Raw genomic sequence first — 25,401 nt, 5'->3', positions numbered from 1 at the left:
GGCCATGGCTCACGGGCCCAGCCGCTCCACAGCATGTGGGATCTTCCTGGACCGGGGCACGAACCTGTGTACCCTGCATCGGCAGGCGGACTCTCAACCACTGCACCACCAGGGAAGCCCAGCATCCTGTATCTTTTTTTTACTAAATCTGGCAGCCCGAGAAGGGGAGGGGAGGCAGGACAGTGCAGCTGTTAAGAACATAGGCTTTGGAGTCAGTCAGCCTGGCTCTGTCACTCACATGCTGTGTGACCTTGCATAAATAATTTCCCCTCTCTGAGCCTCAATTTCCTCATCAGTAAAAGTATGTTAGCCCTGGCCTCAAAGGTGTTTGTGAGGCTTCTCCATGCCTACATGAAGAAAACATACAACATAGTTTGCTCGTATGATTATTGGTAATAAAGAGGGTGTTTTCAAATGAACTTATCTATGAAACAGAAACAGATGCACAGACATAGAGAACAGACTTGTGGTTGCCAAAGAGGAGGGGGAGTGGGGGAGGGAAGGACTGGGAGTTTGGGCTTAACCAATGCAAACTGTTACATACAGGATGGATAAACAACAAGGTGCTACTGTCTAGCATAGGAAACTATATTTAATATCCTGTGATAAACCATAATGGAAAAGAATATGAAAAAGAAGAGATATATGTCTAATTGAGTCATTCTGTTGTACAGCAGAAATTACCACAACATTGTAAATCAACTAAACTTCAATAAAATTAAAAAAAAAAAAGTGTCTTAATCTCTCTCCTGAGAAAAGAGGGGAGATTCCCTCGTGCCAAAGAGAACGGAAGACTTCTCCAGCACCTTATTGGATCACAAAGGTGGGAGGAGCTCTCCCCTGCCCCTCGATATTGTCTAAATTCCTTCTAAGAGATGGCCCTGGGAAGTTCTCCCTTTTTCCAGAGCTGAAAAACTGAGTCTCAGTTGAAAAACTGAGACCAGCCTCTTTGTCCCCAAAGTAGGCCACTCTAGAGCAGCCAGATACCTGCCTTGGATTGGACTTGGCAGGAAGGCCGTGCAGAGGGTAAAGGGGAGTCCGTGGCCTCAGGCTCAGTGTCTAATGGGGAGTGTTGGAGCAGCCAGGGCCCTCTCTGCTGTTTTCCCATCACCATGGGGAATAACGTTCTCTAATATGGCAGCAGGGCCAGTCGGTGGGCTGTGTGTGTCCCAACCTTGGCAGGCGTGAATAAAATACCGCTAGGTCAGATCCCCATCTTTGACTCAGTATTTCCATCTGAAGAATGGGTGGTTGCTCCCACTCTAAGGAGCTCAAAGCCCAACAGGTAGGTTCAAGCTCTTCCTGGTGAGCCTCCCCACTCCCAGCCTGACTCAACTTCCCCTACCAGGGTCCAGATTTCGGCTACGTGACTCGGGAACCACGAGACAACTCTGAGTGGCCTGGATTCCTTTGGGAACCTGGAGGTCAGCCCCCCAGTGGTGGCCAATGGGAAAGAATACCCCCTGGGGAGGATCCTCTTTGGTGGCAACCTGCCTGGGTGAGAGAGGTGTTCTTGGGGTGGAGACTGAGGGTGGGGTGGTGATGGTGGCTGGGGGAGGGGCCATTCTACTCCTGGAAGAGAATCAGAAAAAATCAGTGATGAAATTGTAGACCTGGATGTGGTGGGGTGGGAGCAGAAGACGGTTCTCCAGACACTGTCCACACTTACCTCGGGGAGTCTGAGAAGACTGGAGCAAGCAGAGACGTAAGAGATCATTCAGTCCAACCCTTTCATTTCGTAAGTGGGCCCAGAGAAGGTGAGTGACCTGGGAAAGGTCACACAGGCTGCAAAGTTATGACTAGACTTAGGTCTTCTGATTCAGAAAATAAATAGATGTTGACATCAATTAATAGTTATAGATGAAAAAGTTTTAAGTCCCAGGAGAAATTACATTTAAATCAATGCTTGTTCACACTATGATGTAAATGACTAATATCAGACCTTGTCCTGAGAGCAAAAGGGAGGTATAGGACATAAAAATTGAGACAGCAGTGACACAAAGAGAGAGTGTAACTGATTATGTCTTGTTCAATATGTGACACAGGGATACTGATGAAAAAGAAAAGGAATTATATGATAATGGTTATTTGCTATGGAATAGACCCAAACTGAGCCAACCAAATTCAGCAAAGCAGTTAGAACAGACTTGTGATCAAACAACAGGTGAAACAAGACACTTTGAAGGGGACTACCTGCCCTCAAACACATGATCTCACAGAAAGAGGAAGTTGGGGCCATGCCATTAGATACTTTTTCAGAAGGCAAGAGAAGAATGGGGTTTAAATTCATGAACATAATATGCCGGGGCTATGAGAAAAGATCACCCTCTCCCCTCACTATATGCAGGAAGGCGAGGCTGCAGCAAGAGAGATGTAAGTTAAACTCTACAAAGCACTGCCCAGCCGGTGATTGAATATGGGGGTGAAGTCAGTCTCTTAGAGAATGTGAGGATGGGGTGTGAGGGTGCTTCTGAGGATTTGCCTGGGTGGTGAGACCTGGGTGGGTCACTGACCTGGTGTGATTGACCTGTCCTGTGTCTGCCTCATCGAGAACTCACCTGGAGTGTAATTTATTATATAAATATATATATTTTTAATATATATATATTTATTTATTTTAACATCTTTATTGGAGTATAACTGCTTTACAATGGTGTGTTAGTTTCTGCTGTACAGCAAAGTGAATCAGCTGTATGTACACATATATCCCCTTACCCCCTCCCTCTTGCGTCTCCCTCCCATCCTCCATATCCCACCCCTGTAGGTGGTCACAAAGCACCGAGCTGATCTCCCTGTGCTATGCGGCTGCTTCCCACTAGCTATCTGTTTTACATTTTATAGTATATATAAGTCCATGCCTATTTATTTTTTATTTTTGGCTGCGTTGGGTCTTCGTTGCGGCACGCGGGATCTTCGTTGCTGGGCACGGGCTTCTCTCTAGCTGTGGCTCGCGTGCTCAGGAGTCTCAGCGTGCAGGCTTAGTTGCCCCACGGCATGTGGGATCTTAGTTACCCCACCAGGGATCGGACCCGTGTCCCCTGCATTGGAAGGTGGATTCTAAACCACTGGACCACCAGGGAAGCCCCGAGTGCAATTTAAATATATATTTATTGTCTTCCCTGATTACAAAAGCAATGCGTTTTTGGGCAGATGTTGCAGAAATCTTGAACTCTTGTCATTCCATTTCTGCATATATGTATATTTTTAGTTAACTTTTGTTTTTTAACCCCTTGGGCCCCAGGTCAAGAGGCCGCAGGGTCACCCAGGTGCTTCGGGACTTCCTTCACGTGCAGAAGGTGCAACCCACTGTGGAGCTCTTTGTGGACTGGTTGGCCGCGGGCCATGTGGGTGAGTTTCTGAGCTTTGTCCCTGCCCCCGATGGGAAGGTAAGGACTCGGGAGACAGCTCTGGGTTAGGGGATGAGCTCCAAGGAGCCATACTGAGGCCAGGGAGCTCAATGGACTCTGCGCTCTCCACACAGGGCTTCCGGACGCTCCTGGCCAGCCCTAGTGCCTGCTTCAAGCTCTTCCAGGAAAAGCAGAAGCAGGGCCACGGCACGGCCCTCCTGTTCCAAGGGGTTATTGGTGGGTACCAGTGCTGTGTCCCTCACCACAGCTTTCCCACCCTCGTCACCTAAATTAAGACACGTCGTGGCTTGAGGGAGGAAGGGCACATTTTAAAGCAGGGCTGTCCTCCCAGGTGTGAGATCCCTTGCTTCACCAGACACCACTGTCCATGGCTGGGGCAGAGCTGGCAGGGAGCTCCGTGATGGATGATGGGCTTGGGGTGGGTGTGGACAGAGTGGAGACGTGGCCAGCTTTGTGGGCACGTGACCAGGGCAGTCATACAGGGCCCTCTGCTCAGAAGGGTCCAGCACTTGGGATTTGATGCTCTGCCCTTCACTGTCTTGAAAATCTTAATAACTTGTGTTTGTGAGCAAAATCTGATTGGTCAATGGAGCATCTTTTGGGGGCTTGGAGCCTGGGCTCATGAACAGTCCCACCCTGGACCACATCTCCCTCTGAGAGAAAAGCTTCCATAGAACTTAGAAGCTGCCAAGTATAACTTCCCACGTCCCCTTACCACCCCTCACTACCATCGCCCCGAAGCCCCAGCTATAAAGTGGAAGAAATACAATTTCCCCGAAACCCATCCCTCCCACAAGGACCATGAATAGACTCCTTTGAGCTCAGATGAAACCTGGAAAAATCCTCAAATCCAAATCTCATGTACCAGGCAGGGAGAAAGCGATCTGCATCTTTCTTAGAAGTACCGCTTTACAGGGAGCCTGTCCTGAGCAGGACAGCGAGGGAATTCACAGCTGTCAGACCACACATAGCCACCGTGTGGCTCTGGAGAGCTGATACCCAGGGTGGTGGCCGTGGAGGCCCAGCACACCTCAGTGGTCACCTGCTGTGTACCAGCCCCCAGGCTGTGTGGTCCACGCAGGTTACCCCATTTGACCTCAGGAGAGCCTGTGAGGCTTACTGTCACTCTGCTTCACACGTCAGAATATGAGGCTCAGAGAGGGGAAGGCGCTGGCCCAGAGGCCTCAGCAAGAATGCAGTGGAGCTGGGTGTGGACTCCAACTGGGGTGGGGGGGATGTCAAGCCTGGGGCGGGGGGTGGGGTGGCCAGCAAGCCGTCTCCTTTCCCTTGGTCAAGGCTTCACCCCTTCATGAGCACTGGGCTTGGGTTTGAATCACAAGCACCCCCATTTCCTAGCTGCAAGACCTGAGGCAAGTCTTTTTACCTCTCTGAGCCTCAGTTTCCTCATCTGTAAAGTGGGGATGGTGATGCATACCTTGTAGGGTTGCCATGAGGCCTGAATGAAATGCTGAGCGTAGAGCGCTGGACTCAGGGCCTGCACAGCGTAAGAGCTTCATAACTGGCAGCCGTGAGGATCGTGAGCCATTGGCTCTGACCTCCCCTGTCATGCCCGTCTCCACGGGCACCTCATCAAGCCTGCAGGAAAGCTGGGCCTGGGGGAGCCCCTTTGCCATGCAGTCACCTCTAGGAGATCAGGGACAGGGTCCAATGGTGTCCGTCAGGGCTGGCACTGGTGGCAGGTGGGCGACCCAGCTCCCTGCCCCACCACTAGCCAAAAAAGAGCGATCACCACCCAGGGCCCCGGTGGGAGTGGGGGAGGCTGTACAATTCCAATAAAAGGTGTCGCCACTTCCGAAGTGCTCAGATGAGGGTCTAAAGTTCATGGCACTGCAGCCACCTGCCCCTGCCGTCCTCACACGCCCAGACTCGCACAGTGGCCAAGCGGAAAGGCTGGGGAGCTGCTGACTCAGCAAGACCGGTACCTGCGAACTTGGCCTCTGCCTGGCTGCTTCCCAGAGCAGGTGGCCCTCCCTGCTGGCATTGTTCTCGCCCTGCCCTTCGTGTCTCTCTCTCCTTCACAGGCAATCAGCAGATCAACGCCATCTCCATCGACCAGGTCCTCTCCAATGAAAACCTCATCAGCTACAATAAGTTTGTCCAGGTACAGGGCCGTGGGCTGTGAGTGGGAGCTGGGCGTGGCTGGGGACCGGGATGGGGACGGGGGTCTGAAGCTCACAGTTCATGAAAGCTCAGGCTGGAGCAGGCCCAGGTGAGGGCCCCTAAACCCTGACTTTGACCCGAGAGAAAGGAGGGGGTAAGGCGCATGTGAGGAGGACAAACATTCCAGGCAGAGGGTACAGCACAGACGAGGCCCTGAGGTGGAACAGAGGGGCCTGGGGTGTTTAAGGACAAGCCAGGAGGCCCACGTGGAGTGCGGGGAGACAGGTCCCACAAGGCCTTGTAGGGCATCACTAGGGCTTTGGCTGTGACTCCGAGTGAGATTGGAGGCCACTGGGGAATTTGAGCAGAGGACTTATGCTTTGAAATGACCTCTCTGCTGCTGTGTTGAGAATATATCTTCTATTACGGCGAGGGGTGGGGAGTGGTGACAGTAGGTCCCAGCAGGAAACATACGGCACTCAAAGCGGATAACTGTAGAAAAGTTTAACAAAGAGAATATTTACAAAGACATAGGGAGGATTTGAGGAAATCAACAAAGGCCTGTCGCATATCCCCAGGGTAGAAAGAGGGGAGCCGTCACCACCCCTGGGCCTGGAGGAATTAGGCAAGGAAGATGTTACTGGAACCTGGAGGGGTCACTACAAGAAGAGGCTACGAGACGGCAGCTGGGACTTCACAGCCAACCCACAGTGACCTGACAGGGAGGGAGCTGGGGGAACAAAGATCCCAACTGCACTCTCCTACCAGTCCCCCCACCTTCTGCCAGTGCCCCCATTGGCTGAACCCAACCGGAAGCCTGTGGGTAGGGGAGCCCCTGATTCCCAAGGGGCAGCCTCCCAGGGCACAGAGCAGATAAGATGGGTGACAGTGGGTCCAGTAGAGCAAACAGAATATCCAGCCCAGGGCCTTCCAAGAAGCAAATGCCAAGATGGGGGTTAAACATGCAAGGATTTTATTAGGGGCAATGCTGCAGGAGGGAAAGAGGAAGGGAGCTGGAGGAGGCTGGGTGAGCTGGTCCTGAGGGAAGGAGAGGGAAGGAAGGGTGGATGCATCCTTTACTGCCACACAGTCAAGTTAGGCTCGGCCAAACTGCGGGATTCTGCAAGCCAATCAGCCATCAGAGGGTCCCGGCTCCCAGAAACTGTCCGCCTTAGTATCCTTGCGGAGCTCAGCCATTGGCTGTTAGCAGCTGGTGGGAGGTGTGGCCTCGGGCGGGCGCCAGCACAGGAAGGATTTCAGAGCTGGATCTGGGCAGCTGGGCCCTCGGTCAATTCCACTCCCATGGCTTCGAGGAGCATTGTTATGGCCGCCACATGAAGCAAGACCAGAAGAAGCCAGGAGGCCAGTGAGGAGGCCGCTGCCGGCAGCCAGGCGGGCGGGGAGGCCTCTTCCCCGGGTGGAAGGGGTAGAGGTAGTGGGGAGGGGTCCGATCGGGGGTATATTTTGGAAGTAGAGCCCACGGGACTGGCTGATGATGGATGCTGAGTGAGAGGAAAGGAGGCATCGAGGATGACCTCAGGGATTTTGACCTGAGCAATGGGTCCATTCACAGAGTGGAAGAACGGGGTGGGGGCATGGGTGGAAATGAAGAGGTTGTCTTTGGACCCGTCACATCTGACGTGCCCGTTAGACACCCAAGTAAAGATGCGAAGTGCTGGTTATGCTGCACGTCTGAGCTCAGCAAAGAGGCTGGGCTCTATAAAGCGGTTGGGAGATAGAAATTTAGGAGTTGTCAGTGTCTGGTGTTTTAAACCATAAGACTGAAGGAGAGGGACTTCCCAGGAGGTGCAGTGGTTAAGAATCCGCCTTCCAGTGCAGGGGACTCAGGTTCGATCCCTGGTCGGGGAATTAAGATCCCACATGCTGAGGGGCAGCTAAGCCCATGTGCCACACCTAGAGAGAAGCCCGCACACCACAACGAAAGATCCCGCATGCCGAAATTAAGACCCAACGCAGCCAAAAAAAAAAAAAGACTGAAGGAGATCCCCTTATGAGTGAAGGATCTAGAGAAGGGAGAGTGTCAAGGATGGAACACTCTCACTTGAGCCTGGCTAATGGGATAGGGCTATGAGGGGTGGGACACGGGGCAGGTATATGTTGATGAAGGGGCACAAAGAGAATGTTTGTGTGGAGAGTTGATCTCTGGGCATCCTGCCCGTCCTTAACCAGACATGACCCCTGGGGTTCCCTCCAATACGGGCAAGGTCTCCTACCTCTTCCTTCCTCCTGTCCTAGAGCTGCGTCGACTGGAACTGGGAGGTGCTGAAGCGGGAGCTGGGCCTGACCGACGGTGACATCATCGACATCCCCCAGCTCTTCAAGATGGAGAGGAGAAAGGCGGTGGCCTTCTTCCCTGACTTGGTGAGACCACCACCCGTGACCTGAGGTTTCATCAAATTAAGCTCTGAGCCTCTGCTCCCCAGTGGGCAAGACGATTGGTCGCCGCCATGTTTGGGACTGTGGTGGCTGGTAGCGGCGGCAGGGAGGATCAGAGGTCCCGTGGTGCCCAGCAGAAGGACTTCTTCTGGGCTGATGGTCATGGTCACTATGAAATGCTCCTTGGCCAAGCCCTTGCTCAGGGGCCATCAGGGAAGGGCTCTTCTCTCCTCCCAGGGACCCACTTGATATTTGTGGAGTGAATGAAAGATTGCATGAGGCTGTGCATGTGAAGCATGTCGTATCCACTGGAAGCTCAGGTGCCCATTCTGCTCCCTTTCTCCCAGTAAACAGCTATTCACCATCCTCCACATATTTAGGGTACCCTGTGTGAGACACACAGATGATTAAGGCTGCTCCCTGCTCCCAAGGAGCTGCCGGTCAAATCTGTTCAGGGGAAAACTCTCTTCACCTCTCTGAGGATGTGTCCCAACAATCTACTTTGTATAATAAAGTGATGTGGCAGTTCAGAGATGGGACAAAGCACTTCCGGCCCAAGAGGTAGGACTGGAGATCCAAGAGGGCTTCATGGAAGAAGTGGCCTTTGATTGAGCCCTGAGGGCTTTGCCTCTGAAACTTGAACTTGCATCTGGAACACCTGGACCACTGGGCCCTCACCCCAGGGGTTCTGATCCAGCAGGGGCCTGAGACACTGCTGCCTTTCTAACAAGCAAGCACCCAGGTGACGCTTACTGCTCTCTGAGGACCACACTTTGAGATCACTGCTGTCAATCACTCGGCTTCCTCCTTCTTCTTTCCCCTACCCTTTCAAACCCTCTACACCTCCATCCCCCAGAGGAACTAGACTCACCCATCATCAGAGGCTTGCAGGGAGCCTGTCCACACCACCATTGCTTTATCCCTCCTTTTTTCCTTCCCCTTTCTGGCTTTTTGCCCACTTTGATTTCCCCACTTGTAAAGCCTCTCGTCACTCCTTTTCCTTCCTGCATCTCTAAGGAGGCCTTGCAGTTATGTCTGTGCCCCCAAGAAGCTTGTGCACTGGTCCAGATTCTTGTGTTTGCAGGAAAGAAGACCACCCAAGCCAGCTTCAGCCAGAGCAGAAGATTCAGTATAAGGACACCAGGAAAGCCAGGGGCAGCTGTGGGGGACATCAGGAGCGCGTGGAACCATTTCTTGTCTCTGCGTCTACATCATTCATCCCTCTCCTTCCCTGCTTCTCCTCCTCCTGTCTCCCTCAGCGACATCCTCCTTCCTGCCCATGGGGAGGCCATGAGCACCCCATGAAGGCCCCGGCGGGCTTGCTCTAGAGCCCCAGGAAATCGCTCTCTTTGCTTGTCCCTTCCAAGCCCTGTATTCTCTCCGGAGATGCAAAACCCATAAAAACTCAAGCTGGCCCTAGGGCTGGGTTTTGCCAGGCAAAAATCTCTAACCTCAGGAGTTTACATCTAGGGAGGTAGCAAGAAAAGAAACACAAATAGCTGAGTGCCATTAAGTGGAGGAAGTGAGGGCCAGGGAATAAAGGGGATAGGGACTTGCTTCAGCAGGATAACTGTCACCTCTCAACGGAGGTGACATTTGAGCTGAGACTGGAGGATGACACCGAGCTGCGGGTAAGCAGGGGAGCAAGCTTCTGGGCACTGGGAACTGCTGTGCAAAGGCCTGGAAGTAGGGGAGCACAGGCAGCACAGGCAGGACCCAAAGCCCTGGATGGGTGTGCGTGGAGGGAGTGGACGAGGAGGAGGCCTGTTTTCCTGTAGCCCTACTACGCCCATCTTGAAGCATGTTGTCCCTCTCCACTCCCCCTCTCCAGGGGCTCACTCAGGGGTGGGCAGGAGAGGGTAGAGCATGCCCAGGTACTCTGCCCGCCCAACAGAGTTCCTGGACAAAGCAATATGGCACAGTGAAAAGGCCACGTGCCTCGGAGTCAGATGGCACGACGCTGAACTGACACTTCTCAGCTGTGCACTTAACCTCTCTGAGTCTCAGTTTCCTCCTCTGTAAAATGGGCATGATAATTGTGCCTGCCTCACAGAGCTTGAGTGGGGTTTAAGTGAGGTGCCTAGTAGCACAGTGCCTGGCACGTAGTAAGTGCTTGATAAAAGATCACTGTTATTATATAACACCCCCTGGACCATCCCCAAATGATGGCTCTGCATATATACTCCTGATTTCTGCATTCAAATAGGAGACAAAGACCCTTTGAGACCCAGAGGTCAGATTTGGGAGGAAGGGAAGGGAAGGGAAGGCTGTCCTGGCAACTCTCAGGTCATATCCTGCTGGGCTCAGTTGCATGAGGTTGACCCAGGAGGAGGCTCCTGCCCAGAGAGCGGTGAGAGCCTGTCTTTCTTGTAGAGATTTACAACTTGGGCGGCACTGGTCCCGCCTGACTCATGCTTTATTCAGAATTAGGAATAAGTAACTGCAGGAGGTTGCCCAACCCTGTGGACTCCTGCCCCTTCCCCGGCAGCCCCGGAGGGCGGGAGTGTCAGGTGGGATTGCTGGGGCTCCAGGGTAGGGTGGCCGGAAAGGAATTCTGGACGACTGGACCGAGTCAATGGAACTGTCATTTCCTGTAGGGTCAGTGTCATCCACATCTCCTACAGCGGAATGATGGTGAGTGTGAGCTGTGTGCTGGGCGTGTACCAGAGACACTTTACACGCATCATCTCATTTGCTCTTCATGACAGGCTAATAGGTAGTTGCAATTATTAGCCTCACTATATAGACAAGGAAACTGAGGCACAGAGAAATGAAGGAAACTGCCCGGGTCACAGAGCTATGAAGTGGGGGAGGCAGGTCTGAGCCTGGACAGGTGACCTCCATAGCCTGGGTTCTCAACCAGCCACTCCAGTGGTTCTCAAATTAGAATCACCTGGAAGGCTCTTAAAAACTAGCAGTATAAAAAAAAGAAAGAAAAGGGAATTCCCTGGCGATCCAGTGGTTAGGGCTCCGCGCTTTCACTGCCGAGGGCCCGGGGTTCAATCCCTACCCGGGGAACTAAGATCCCACAGGGGTGGCCAAAAAACAAAACAAAACAAAACAAAAACCCCACCTCAAAAAAAAATGAAAACCTAGCAGAGTCGTCCTCCCCCTTGGAGATCCTGTCTGGATGTTGGGATGTTGTGAAAAGCTGCCCGGTGTTTGTGCCTTGTGGCCAGCGTGGAGTAACAGCGACCCCTGCCATATTGTCCTCCTAAGCATCTCTGCCCCGCCCCTGCCCCGGTACCCCTCCCCCAGTCTGGAATCAGCAGTTTCAGGCGGTCGTGGTTCCCCTTTTGTGGCAGCCACTCAGGCTGTGGTGGCACCTTCAACAACCAGACAGTTCCTGCTACAGTCAAATTTTCTTGCTGGGCCAGAGGTTCTTAAACAGAGTGCACACAAGATTTCCTGGAAGAGTCATTAAAAATACAGATTCCTGGGCCCCAACCCCTCCAGCCAGGCCTCCCGAGGCCAGATCCCTGGGCCTGGGCAACTGTATATTGTAAAGCTTCCCAGATGGTTCTGATGCACACCTGGGTTGGAACCCCAACCCTTTCCTATTCATCGCGGCAAAAACTCCTGGATACAAAGTGAACGTTTATCAAGAGGGTGTCTTTGAACACATTCTGGTATATTTCACACCTTGGACTGTTACACTGTCATTTAACAAGAACCAGTAGGAAGTATCCCAACTGACTTGGAGAAATTTCCACAAGGTATCGAGTAAGAAAGACAAGACACAGAATAGTTTGTGCATTATGACGTCAGCGTGGTCACTGTGACCTCAGAGCCATGCCCCCCCCGCCCCCGTGTGTGTATGTGTGTGTGTGTATCGATTGATGATTATACGATCATGGAAAAAAACATGGACCGGTCCACCCCAGATGTTAGCATGGGTGTGGCACGGAGCAGGAAGAAGCCAAGCAGACAGGCAATGGCTTAAAAAAAAAGCTTAAAAGTAGGGTGCGTTTTGGCCACACATGTGATTTACTTATTTTAATTACATTGGTGTGTATATGTATAAAAGCTTTTTATAAAAAAATAAAAATGAGCTGTGTTTTGGGCCAAAGACCGTGGCAACCCTCGGAAATCAAAGTCCAGGTCGAAGTCCTGGAGAGAGTATAAAGGACAAGATAGCCCTTGTCACAGTACAGACCACAGGGACCCCTTTCCTCCATGGAGGCCGCAGTGACCCAGCACCAAGTGATACTCGGATCAGGAAGGAAATAAATGGGACATGGGGCTGGGAGCCACAGGGGATCTACCTTCAACAAGAGGTCAGGGAGGCCTTCTGAGGAGGTGGCATCTCAGACTGGGTTGGAAGGCTGGGAAGGAGCCAGGTGGAGAGAGGAGACCGTGCCAAAGCCCTGAGTGGGGACTGGCCTGACATGTTCTAAAACCTGGCCAAAGGCCTCTGCGGGGGAGTGTAGGGAATGAGGAGAGTGGCGTGGGTGATGGTAGAAGAGAAGGCAGGTCCCCGTCTCTGGGGTCTGGTAGGCCACAGTGATGAGCTTGGCTGTCACTCTGATGCAGTGGGGACCCCTCTGAGCAGGGTGTGATGTGATTTGGTCTACGTTGTTTTAAAGATTGCTCTAGACGTGGAACAGTCTAGTGTGAGATTTGGGGGTAAGGAATGGGATGGGAGCAAAGACACAGGTCAGAGGGCTGCACGTTAGTTCAGCCAGAGAAGTGACCCTGTTCAACTCTCCATTTGTGTGAAAACGGGAAGCAGCAGTCTTGCTGATGGACAGGAGGTGGGAATGGGGAGAGGTGAGGTCAGCTGCCAGGTTTCCAGACTTATTACTTATTGATTTTTTATGAAGTAGATCAAGGGTACAAAACAGTTTTTATGATGTTTCTGAATGATTTAAAGGGTAATTAGGAAGTGAAAAGGCTGTGTACTCAGCACTGATTTCCTTAAGAAAGAGAACATTCCAAACCCCTCCGCAGTCCTGTGGGTGAGCCTTCGCACGCCTCTCCCACACCCAGGGGTCTCGCTAATCTGAATTTTGTGTTTATCATGACTTTGCTTCTCTCTATAATTTTACCACCTATCTCAGTATCTCTGAACGACCTACTCTTGCATTTTGCCTGTTTTTAGAATTTATATGCATAGAACAATATTTGTTGTGTTATCCTGTGACTTGCTTTTTTCACTCACCTCTGTGTTGGTGAGATTCGGTCGTGTTGCTGGCCACCATCATCCGTTCCTTTTCACTGCTGTGTAGTATTCCATTTTGTGAATGAGATTCATGTATACCTCTTTCTGTCACAGTGTCTCGGGTTCTTCCTACACTTGCTGTAACTATGTGGCTCTCACCGTTCTTGGAGACGTGTCCTGGTGTACACATCCATGAGTCTCTCTAGAACACATTCCTAGAAGGTGTTTAGCTTTATTAACTGGGAGAATGGTGATGCTGTGGAGGAAGAAGGGATAGGAGCCGTTTGGGAGGAAGTAAGCATTCAGGGAGGCCAGCTGCTCTAACAAATAGACTATAAAATGAGTAATGGGTCAGACACTGCCTGTGTTTATCTCCTGCTCAGGCCAACAGTCTAAGGTGGTTCAGGTCTGAATGGTAAGTACGCGTGTTGGGGTGGAGTGGGGGAGCTCTGCTCCACACCGTCCCTCAGGGACCCAGGCTGATGGAGGTTCTGTTGGCTTCACTCTGGGCATTGACCTTGAGCCCCCAGAAAAGAGAAGAGAGAGGGCGGAGAAAGCACACCAGTATCTGAACCACCTCAGGCTGGAAGGGCCCCACATCACTTCCGTTTACAGTCCAACAGGGAGAACTCAGTGGCCACGTGTGGATGCAGGGGACTCTGGGAAATGTAGTCGTTGGCTGGGCAGCCACCTCCAGAGTCGGGTCCACGTTATAGACGATGGGGAAGGAATTCCTCATTGACCCCTAGCCACCCTGAACCCAGAGGGGAAGGAATTCCTCGTTGACCCCTAGCCATCCTGAGCCCAGAGGAGAAGGAGAAAAACCTCGTTCATGGCGAGAAGCTTGCCCGGGCTCATCCTTCAGTTTTCGGCCCAAGTCTCATTTCTATTCACTTCGTGTCCTACCCTTAGGGATGCAGAGCCAGGCTTCTTCTCACGGTGGTGGCCAGACGGCACAGGCCCACCCCTGTAGGTTCCTCTCTGATCCCTCACCCCATCCCAGGCCCATTCATGTTGTGGTTCTGGGTCTCGCTCGCTGAGCAAGAGACACTGTAAGCAGGGTTTCCTGGAGAGAGATTAATGAGTCAAGGGTTTCTGCAAGGGAAGCTGACAAAGGGCCTCAGGAAGGGCCTGGGGACTGATGAAAGCGTGTTGGGAAGTGTTTCTTTCTGCCTTTTCTGCTTCCCTATTTGTGGCCATGGAGCAATTGGTGTGCCAACACGGAAGTAGGTTGAGATTTATCTGCGAAACTGTCCCTGCCATTGCTCATGAGGAAGAGCTCTGCAGATAGGAAGGAAACAGGAGTGGACTCTCAAACATATTTTCATTTAATCCAGTGAATATTTGTTGAGCACATACTATGTACCCAGGCAATAAGTGACAGTGACTGTAGCACAGTTCAGAGCCTGGGCTCCGGGGCCGGGCTGCCAGGGTGTGCATCCTAGCTTTGCCACCACCAGCTGTGTGACCTCGGGCTGATTGCTTAACCTCTCTGAACTTTACTTTGCTCATTGGTAGAATGGGGATAGTGACAGTACCCATCTCAGGGCGGTGTTGTGAGCAGTGTGACAGATCCGGGTAGGTGATTGGCATAGGGCCTGGCACTCAGCGAACTGCAGCTAAGTGACAGGGAGAAAGTAACTTGAAGTAACTTACCCGAGTAAGCTAAAAAGACAGGTATGTTTGGCTCCAAAGCCTCGTTTTTTCTGCACTGCCACCTAAGGAGTCTCTTGCCTGCTTTTTTCCTTTTTTTAAAATTTTCTTTTTTTATTGGAGTATAGTTGTTTTACAATGTTCTGTTAGTTTCTGCTGTACAACGAAGTGAATCAGCTATGTGTGTACATATATCCCCTCCCTCTTGGACCTCCCTCCCACTCCCCCGCCCATGCCACCCATCTAGGTCACCACAGAGCACTGAGCTGAGTTCCTTGTGCTATACAACAAATTCCCACTAGCTATCTATTTTACACATGGTAGTGCATATATGTCAATCCTAATCTCCCAATCCGTCCTACCCTCTCCTTACCCCCGCCGTGTCCACATGTCCATTCCCTACGTCTGCGTCTCTCTTCCTGCCCTGAAAATAGGTTCATTTCTACCATTTTTCTAGATTCCACATATATGCATTAAGATACGATATTTGTTTTTCTCTTTCTGACTTACTTCACTCTGTATGACAGTCTCTAGGTCCATCCACGTCTCTACAAATGATCCGATTTCGTTCCTTTTTATGGCTGAGTAATATTCCACTGTATATATGTACCACATCTTCTTTATCCATTCATATGTCGATTGATGACATTTGGATTGTTTCCACATCTTGGCTATTGTAAATAGTGCTGCAATGAAGATTCGGGTACATGTGTCTTTTTGAATTATGGTTTTCTCAGGGTATATGCCCTGTAGTGGGATTGCTGGGTCATATGGTAGTTTTATTTTTAGTTTTTTAATAAACGTCCATACTGTTCTCCATAGTGGCTGTATAAATTTACATTCCCACCAACAATCTTGCCTGCTTTTTTCTGATGATAAATAGTTTTTTAAGATAAGCCGGACAAGGACTTTCCCGGTGGTCCAGTGGTAAAGAATCCGCCTTCCAATGCAGGGGACACGGGTTCGATCCCTGGTCAGGGAACTAAGATCCCACATGCCGCAGGGCAACAAAGTCCGCACGTTGCAGCTACTGAGATCGCGCTCCTCAGCGAGAGAGCACGCGTGCCGCGTACTACAGAGCCCATGCGCTCTGGAGCCTGTGCACCACAACCAGAGAGAGAAAACCCACGTGCTACAACTAGAGAGAAGCCCGCGCACTGCAGTGAAAGATCCTGCGTGCCCCGGTGAAGATCCCGAGTGCGGCAGCTAAGACCCCATGCAGCCAAAAAAAAAAAAAAAAGAGAAGCCGGACACATAAGAAGTCAGGTGACAGCAAAGCCTTCATTAAGACCACAAGTGTAAGCACTTGCTGCCCACTGGGGGTGGGCAGTGGTGTCTCCCGTTTGCCCACTGCGATGTGTCAGTGGCCACTTCCTTACGATCTGAAGCTGAAACAAACATTGGGCACGTTTTCATGAGGCTCAGGGTGGGAGAGGCGCTGGACTCTATTCCCCCAAGTCCGTCCCATCAGTTCTGGGCACCTGTCCTGGGTCTCCTGGTTGGGTAGCAAGGATTTGGGATGGTTGCTGACAGGATGTCAGGGCGCAGGAGTCCCCCTTGGAGTTCCTAGAAAGGAACGCATGCTTGGAAAGCCGAGGGTGAGCGCTGTCAGTGTGGGTGCTCATCTGACGTGTGTGTCATGAACCAGTGGATGCAAACGAAGCGCGATTGATAACTCCCTGAAGCAGAGCTTCTTTGAAGGGTTTAAGGCCAGCAGTAAAGTTAGTTCCATAGTTTCTTTTTTGAACCTGTCTTGGGTCTTTAAATGAGTCTCAGCATCTTGAGAAACAGCATCTCAGTGTTAATTATAACAATTGGAACATCTTAATTACCTTAATCGCAGAAATTATAGCTGTCCTGGGCAGTTTCCAGGGCTCGGGCGAGCAGGGACCTGAGCAGGGCTAGGCAGGGAATCATTCAGAAAGGAGGTTTCATGTGAGTAACATGACCGAAGAGGCTCCTGGACAGCTCAGTCATTATACTTACTTATTCTCTCTCTTTTTTTTTTTTTTTTTTGCGGTATGTGGGCCTCTCACTGTTGTGGCCTCTCCCGTTGCGGAGCACAGGCTCCGGACGCGCAGGCTCAGCGGCCATGGCTCACAGGCTTAGCTGCTCTGCGGCACGTGGGATCTTCCCGGACTGGGGCACGAACCCACGTCCCCTGCATCGGCAGGCGGATTCTCAACCACTGCGCCACCAAGGAAACCCCTTCTTCTCTATTTTTAATTTTTTATTTCCTTGACACATTTCTCAAGGGACTCCAGGCCACTTATAATAAGGAAATATTCAACAAGCAGATGACTAAAAAGTAGAGAAACATAAAGACATCAAAGCAGGAAAAATCTTGGACCTAAAGGCCACGGGAAAGGACAAACATATCTATGACCATGAGGATCGAACTAGCACCTGTGGTTAAGCTCAGAGTTAGGATCTGAGCTTCCCAGCAGCCCATGCAAGAAGGGAACCAGAGCTAGGCATCTGATTCTCATTACTGGAAGGAAGGCAACATGCCAAATGATTCCTGCCACACACAGACCTTTGTAAAAGGGTGTGGAGGAGTCAGGGTCCTCGACGACCTTGTAGCAGCAAAAACCTGATGAGAGACCGCCTGGGGCAGGGCCTCTGCTTACTCATCTGTAGAATGTGAGGACTGCTTGCTTTTTGGGTTCTCTGAGGACTAGGCCAGCCCCTGGCAGGCCGTAAGCACCCAACCAAAATTCATTTCTTTACTTTCTATTCCCACTCACTCCCCACAGGATTAGTGCCTTACTATAGTTATTGGTTCCTTATTATCTAGCTATTTAATCCTCATGCCTACTTTATATGGGCACAAGTATCCCTATTATGTGTCCAGCTCAGTGGTAGATTCTGGAGATATAGCAGTGAATGAGCAGATGTGGACCCTGCCTTTAGGGAGCTCACAGATCAGCAAAGAAGCCAGGCAAACAGACAATGGCAACCTGGCAGGGTAAGTACGATTATAAGGACATAATAATACTTATTATTATAAGTATTATTTTTATTTATTAATTAATACTTATTATTATAAGGGCATAATAATACTTACCCTGGCAGGGTAAGTACGATTATAAGGGCATAATAATAATAATCGGCATATAATAATAATAAGTGTAATGGCTTCCATTTTTTAACCCTTAATCTGAGCTGAGTACTATACATGACAAGAACAGCATGAGAAAGGAAACCTATAGACTCAGCAATGAACCCAGAAACAAAAATATTCTAAGTAAAACGCTTAGCAAACTGCATTCGTAAAGGATACAATATCAGATTATACAATACCAGGTTAAATTAAATGGATCCCAGGAATGCAAGCTTCATCTCAGAAAATCAGTTCAATAGATTAACAGGTCAAAGAAAAAAAATTACGGAATTTTCTCCATAAATCAGAAAATAACAGTTGATAAAACTTCCATTTATGATTTTAAAATAAAAAACTAAGAATAGGGCTTCCCTGGTGGCGCAGTGGTTGGGAGTCCGCCTGCCGATGCAGGGGACACGGGTTCGTGCCCCGGTCCGGGAAGATCCCACGTACCACGGAGCGGCTGGGCCCATGAGCCATGGCCGCTGAGGCTGCGCGTCCGGAGCCTGTGCTCCGCAACGGGAGAAGCCACAGCAGTGAGAGGCCCACGTACTGCAAAAACAAAACAAACAAACAAACAAAATCTAAGAATAGAAAGGAACTTCTTTAACCTGATAAAGAATATCTATCATGGTGGATCTCAAAGGGCATCAGCATTGCCAAGGAACTTGTCCAAAATGAAAACCCTCAGGGTTCACCAAGACCTACTGAATCTGAAACTCTGGGGTTTGGGGTAGGGGAGTAATCTGTTTCAATAAGCTCTCCAGGTAACGCTAGTGCCGGTAGAGTTTGACAACCAAGAAACCCACATCAAAAACTATGCTTAATGATGGAATATTGAAAGCATTCCTTCTAGGATCAGAATAAGACAAGAGTGTCCGCTATCATCACTTTTATTCAGCACTGAACAAAGAAAGTTCATGTAGTAGGTAAGGCAAGAAAAAGAAATAAAAGTTTTAACGATCAGAAAAGAATGATTATATATGTAGAAATACAAAAGAATCTACAAGCTACAAGAATCAATAAGAGGGTTTTGCAAGGCTATCATTATAAAACCAATACAAAAGTCAACTGGATTTCTATATACCAACAGCAAATAGAAAAAAAAATTTTAATTTAAATATATCACTTATAATAGCAATAAAAAAGCAAAACAAAATAAAACACCAAAGAGCAAATCTAACAAAAGATGTGTAAAACCTTTATGGAGTATACTATACAACTGTACTGAAAAACATTAGAGAAGATCTAAATTCATGGAGAGAGTTACTATGTTTATAAATTCAAAGCTTAATATTGAAAAAAATGCCAATTCTCCCCAAGATCTGTAAATTAATGCAAACCCAATTAGAATAGCTACAGTGTATGTGTGTGTAGAACTTATAAGCTGATTATAAAATGTATATAGAAGTATTAAGAACCAAGAATAGCTAAGTCACTCCTGAAGATGACAAGGTGTGAAAACTTGCTCTACCAGGTGTTGACTTATTATAAAGCCATAGTAAATCAAACAATGTAGAATTTATGCAGAGATAGACAGACCATTTACACAGAACAGAGGGCCAGACATTTTATTATTGCATGGTAGAAGTTTTTTATAAACCTATATACTGATCTGTCACCACTTACATGTATTACAGGTATATTTTCTCCCAGGCTGTGACTTTTCTTTTTACTCTCTTAATCTGTCTTTTAGTCAATAGCAGTTCTTCACTTTAGTGTAACTAAGTTTATCCTTCCTTTCCTTTATCATTTTGTTCTTTGTGGACCAGTATCTAGGATGTATAAAGCACTCCTACCATTCAGTAAAAAACAAAAGAAGAAAAAGGGAAACAAACTGCTAGAAAAATAGGATAAAACTATGAAGAGGGCCTTCACAAAACAAAAAACACAGATTTCCAATAAACAGATGAAAAAGATATTCAACCTCATTAGTAATCAGGAAACTATGAAGGAAAGGCATAGTGGTATAATAGTACATGCACACCAGATGGGCAAAAGTAAATAAATACATAAAGTAAAACTGTTAGTGAGGATACGGAACAACAGAACCCTCGTATATAAATTGCTGATGGGGATAAAACTGGTACAACCACTTTGAAAAATAGTTACTACCCCACACGTTAAAAATGCCCTCACCCTACGCCAGAAACTTTACTCCCTAGGTATATACCTAGAGAAACTCTTGCACTGGTACCTGAAGAGACATGAATATTCATAGCAGCATTTGTCAAATTATCCCCAAACTGGAAACAATGCCCATCTCCAGTAGGATGGATAACTCAATTGTTGTATAGTCATATGGTGGAATATTAGAGAGCAATGAAGATGAACCATTTATGGCTCACACATCAACATGGATGCATCTCACAAACACCACGTTAAGGGAAGGAAGCAAGTCACAGAGGAATAAAGTGTGCTTCCATTTACGTAAAGACCAAAAGCAGGCAAAACTAAACAATAAAGTAAAAACCATAAAGAAAAGCAACAGACTGATGATGGCAAAAGTTCGCATCATTGTTTGCTCTGCAACTGGGGGGAAGGAGTGAGGGAGGTGTCCTCAAACAGTTTCAAAGGTGCTGAAGGCTTTCTATCCCTCAACCCGGGTGGTGTTTCCACGGTGTTCACTTTGTTGTTATTCCTTAAAATGATTGCATGTTACAGGCTCCTCCAAATGCACGATACATTGTGCAGTTTGAAGAAGTGCACACGGATATAAAGACGACCACGGAAAGCGTGCATGAGTGGCTCAAGTTCATCAACACGGCTCACACTGGCCGGAACAAGAGCAGACCCCGCCTCCAGTGGCAGATGACGGATTTGCCAACCCTCGGGAAGGGCTTCTGGGGGTGGGCTGCAAGCAGACCAGCTGCTCCAAAGCTCAGGGAACAGGAGGGCGTCCACAGACGGGTGGCCAGACTACAGTGTCATCACTGAGCCCCCTTTCCCCGGAAGAGTCCCTGAGCGCGAGTAGAGGGCAGCTGTGTCATTAAAGCCCTGACCATCTCCGGGTCGGGGCGGGTGCGGGGAGTGGGGGTGGGGAGAGAGGAAGAAAGGGTCCCTGGAGATGGAGATCGTCAAGCAGAATCCCCAGGGGTCTGTGAACCCATCAAACTGTGGGCAAAATATTCCATATGCATTTTTCAGGGGAAATGTGTCCCCAGCTGTGCCCTGCTCCTTGAAGGGCTGAGGACACGGCTCCTGTAACAGATGCTGTCGGTGCCCCCCTACCCCGTCCCTCTTCAGTTCATGGAGGTCCAGCCCGCGAGTGCCAGCACCTGCACTCTGCTTGAGGTTTTCTCTGGCCACCAGAGCCCGCCCATCAAAGTGCAGGGAACTAACGCCCCCCAGGAGCAGCCCTTAACCAACGACTGATGGGACTGGGTGTATTAATACCCTGGCCCCGCTGCTCCTAGGAAGGCTCGCTCTGGAGCCTGAGCTCCGCACCACTTCCCAGGGCTCCCTGGTGGGTTAAGCTCCAGTCGCCCGCAGGTGGTGACCAGCTCACTAATATGCCTTCACTGATTCTTCCCTCCCTGTCTCACTTTCCCACTCCCTCCCAGTGTATCCGGCGCCTCTCAAATAAACGACTTACACTCAGATCTTTGTCTTAGAGTCTCCTCTGGGGTAACCCAAACTAAGAAGCCCCAAGAAGATGAAGAACGCTCACAGGGAGTCAGGAAGAGAGACTCCCATCTTGGTTCTGCACCCACTTGACCATGACCCTAGGCCAGTTACAGCTCTTCCCCAAGCCTCACGTTCCCCATCCGCAAGGGAAGGAAAGCTAAGGGCATCTCTATTGCTTCCTTTAAATGCTCAAAAGGGTAAGTGACCATATGCGTTCAGAACACCCGTCCTATTTTCAAAATGACAAAATTGTGATGATGGAGAACAGATAGCTGTTGCCAGGGGTTTGGAAAGGTTGAGGGGTGGGTGGGTGGGTGGGTGTGACTCTAAAGAGAGAGCACCAAGGGATATCTTTGCAGCGAAGGAGTACTCTGTATCTTGACCGTGGTGATAGCTAGAGGAATCGACACGTGTCATAAAATGACGTTAAATACACACACATTGTGCTCATGTCAATTTCCTGGTTTTGATATTGTGACTATCAAGATGTGACTATTGGGGCAAACTTGTTTAAGGGTAAATGAATGGGGCTTCTCTGTACTATCTTTGCAACTTCCTGTGAATCTTCTATTTCAAAATAAAAAGTTTAAAAAAGTAAAAAAAAAAAAAAAAAAGGAGAACACCTGTCTTAAATACTGGATGGTATCACATACATGTGGAATCCAAACAACAGAAAAAAGTCCATTGCATAGAAATGGAAAATAGAATGGTGGTTGCCAGAGATTGGGGGAGTGGAAAATAGGATGATTTAGGTCAAAAGGTACAAATTTTCAGTTATAAAGAGAATAAGTTCTGAGGATCTAATATACAGCATGGTGACTATAGTCAATAATACAGTATTGCATACTTAAAAGTTTCTGAGAGTCGATCGTAGGCATTCTTACCACATACACACACACAAGAGTTAACAAACGTTAACTGTGTCGGGTGATGGATGTGTTAATTATCTTGATCTTGGTAATCATTCTACAATGTATATGCATATCACATCCTCATGTTGTGCACTTTAAATGTATACAATTATATTTGTCAATTACTGCTCAACAAAGCTGTTTTAAAAGATAAGGAGAAAAAAGGAACAGCTGTCCTAAACTATGTGTTCTGTGATGGTTAATTTTACGTGTCAACTTGACTAGGCCATGACACCCAGATATCTGGCCAAACTTCAGTCCAGATGTTGCTGTGCAGGTATTTTTAGATGAGATTAACATTTAAATCAGTGGACTTTGAGGAAAGCAGATCACCCTGCATAATGTGGGTGGGCCCCATCTAATCAGTTGAAGGCCTTAGGAGAAAAAAGACTGACATCCTCCAAAGAAGGGGGAATTCTTCTAGCGGACTGCCTTCAAACTCAACCCACAACATCAGCTCTTCCTTGGGGTTCTCTCCTGCCTGCCCTGCAGATTTGGGGCTCACCAGCCTCCACAATCATGCAAGCTGATTCCTTAAAATCTCTCTCTCTCTCTCATGTGCACACAGTGTATATATATATATTTTTTTTTTGAGAGAGAGAGAGAATCTCCTGTTGGTTCTGTTTCTTTGACTTTTGTTTCATGTCCCTTGAAGGCAAGGACCCTTCTATCTTCTGTGTCCCTAATAACTAACACAACAGCAGGCACAGAGGTGAGCTCAGCAGATGTCTGTGAATGAATCTAAGTCAGCAGACCAGTGTGTCTGGGGTCTTTTAATTTCCCTCCTAATTGGCCAGTAAAGCCTTGTGGTTAAGGCTTTGCCATTGCTCGATCTGGGTTTAGGTCCTGATTTCTTTCACCGCTAGTGTGTGATCTTGTTCAAGTCCTTCAACCTCTCTGAGCCTCGGTTTATTTGCCTACACAACGAGGGTGATAACCCCTTCCTCCTGGGGTTGATTTGAGGATCACATGAGTTGGTGTGTGTCAGAGACTTCACCTGGCGCCTGCCTGGAGCCCGGGACCTGCTAGTTGATTCTATTGGTTGGAAGCACAGGACTGGAACATTCTCTGCACAAAGGCAGTTAAGAAGATGTATATTGAGATACCATACTTGAAAACAGGATATCCCAGAAAAATCGAGGCTTTTTCCCTGGATTCCTTAAGACTTGGGAAGGGGACTTGGCACACAGTGAATGCCTAGTAATTGCATGAAAGGATGGTGCACAGGTAGTATGATGCAGCCACTGGAGGCCCTGCTCAGTGAAAAACAGGACGAGAGCCCTAAACGTGAGGACAGTGGCAGCCCCAGGTCTCATCATCCTCCACCATGGCTTCTGAGCCCTGGACTTTATAGGACAAAGAGGCATGTTAATGTTATACTCACAGGGCCCTTGAGTGGCAGCTGAAGATGTCCGGGCAGTCCTCCTTAGTAAGAGGGATGCACAGTGAGGTCTGGAGCACCCAGGAAGAAGAGAGCTAGAGAAGGCAGCCACCAGACAGGCACGCGCTACCTAGACCTCGGCAACACCATTCTCCAGCCCTGCCTGTCAGCCTCCCAGCTGGGTGTAAATCCACTGAGCAAACAAATCCCGGAAAAGATCATCACCCAAGCCTGGCTGAGAAGAATGTGAGGCGTCAGTGTTATTTTAAACCAGCGCTTGGTTCAAGTTTGTATGGCAGGGCTTCCCTGGTGGCGCAGTGGTTAGGAGTCTGCCTGCCAGTGCGGGGGGACACGGGTTCAGATCCCTGGTCAGGGAAGATCTCACATGCCACGGAGCAACTAAGCCTGTGCTCCACAGTTACTGAGCCTGCACTCTAGGGCCCTTGTGCCACAACTACTGAGCCCCCGTGCTGAAACTGCTGAAACCTGCGTGCCTAGAGCCCGTGCTCTACAACAAGAGAAGCCACCGCAACGAGAAGCCCGTGCACCGCAACGAAGAGTAGCCCCCGTTCGCCGCAAATAGAGAAAACCCACGTGCAGCAACGAAGACCCTTGACCCAGTCAAGAATACATAAATAAAAATAAATAAATTTATATTAAAAAAAGTTTGTATGGCAGTGTTATTTTAACGTAGCTCCAGGTTCAAACTTCTAGTTGCTGCTGGAGAGATGCAATCATAGTCTAATCAGAAAAAACAAAGCGATGAATTTGTGAGGTGATGAATTGCCTGCAGGGCTCCGGCTCCTGGCTCTGGTCCTTTCCCTTCCTAATATCCTTCCTGATCAAAATTGCTCTAAAACAAGAGAACATGGGTGGCAGATTGGATGGCAAACATCTGGAACATTTTTCAGTCTCATTAAGAACTAAACACAAAATACCACAATCGAAATAGCAGAAATGAAAACAAAAACAAAAGTTGCTGGGAAGGCCAGGATGAAGTGAGCAGTTGCGTGAATTGCTTATATAGATGTGATTTTATATAATCCTTTGGAGAGCAGTTTCACATATTAGGAATTCTACGTCCAGGAAAATAGACAAGGAAGTAACCCTATTCAGAGACAAATGTTTATTTGGAATTCATAATAACAGAAAATGAGAATAACGCTTGGTCAAAATGTAAAAGCATTTGGGAATGGGTAGGAAAATTGTGGTACCTCCATTTGATGGATTTTATGAAACTTGCAAGGTCTTTACGGTAATATGATAAATACCTTTTTGTTAGGTGAAAAAATCTGGCTACGAAAGGAAGTGACCTGTGAAATGGCAAAATGCCAAATGGGTAAGTGGGAGTGGTTGTAGCAATCATTACCTATGGAAATGGTTTAAATTGGGCACGATTTGCTTTGAATACATCTTTTAAATGTATGAAAAAAGAGGGAAAAATCAGATTTATATGTACAAGATAGAAAGTTGCCTGAGACCTATAAAGTGAAAAAGGTTGAGCAACAGTAGGTTTGGCATAATCTCATCATCTATAATGCTCTAGAAGAAATTCTAGAAGGATCCACACTTAATTGGTAACAGAAGTTACCAGTGGGGAGTGAAATGAGGGGGTGTGGGTGAGGAGGAGTTTCTCTTTCTATTTAAAAAATATTACCTTTGGTATAAGAACTGGAAAT

General features: G+C 48.6%; 1 protein-coding gene across 1 annotated transcript in view; it reads left to right on the top strand.

Moving 5' to 3' along the window:
- LOC309831324 (protein-arginine deiminase type-3-like) overlaps positions 1 to 25,401 on the top strand; it is a gene marked incomplete at both ends in the record, with an annotated part of 84,302 nt that overhangs the window by 18,566 nt on the left and 40,335 nt on the right. Inside the window, 6 exon segments of the mRNA XM_082668440.1 lie at positions 1,349 to 1,392; positions 1,394 to 1,498; positions 3,242 to 3,386; positions 3,482 to 3,584; positions 5,411 to 5,490; positions 7,746 to 7,871. Coding sequence (XP_082524566.1) covers positions 1,349 to 1,392; positions 1,394 to 1,498; positions 3,242 to 3,386; positions 3,482 to 3,584; positions 5,411 to 5,490; positions 7,746 to 7,871 — 603 coding nt within the window.

This window comes from Grampus griseus, assembly GCF_964374135.1.
Source record: "Grampus griseus genome assembly, chromosome: 1".
Lineage (NCBI taxonomy): Eukaryota > Metazoa > Chordata > Mammalia > Artiodactyla > Delphinidae > Grampus > Grampus griseus.
The sequence above is the reverse complement of the archived record's forward strand: the minus strand, read 5'-3'. Positions and strand labels throughout refer to the sequence as shown.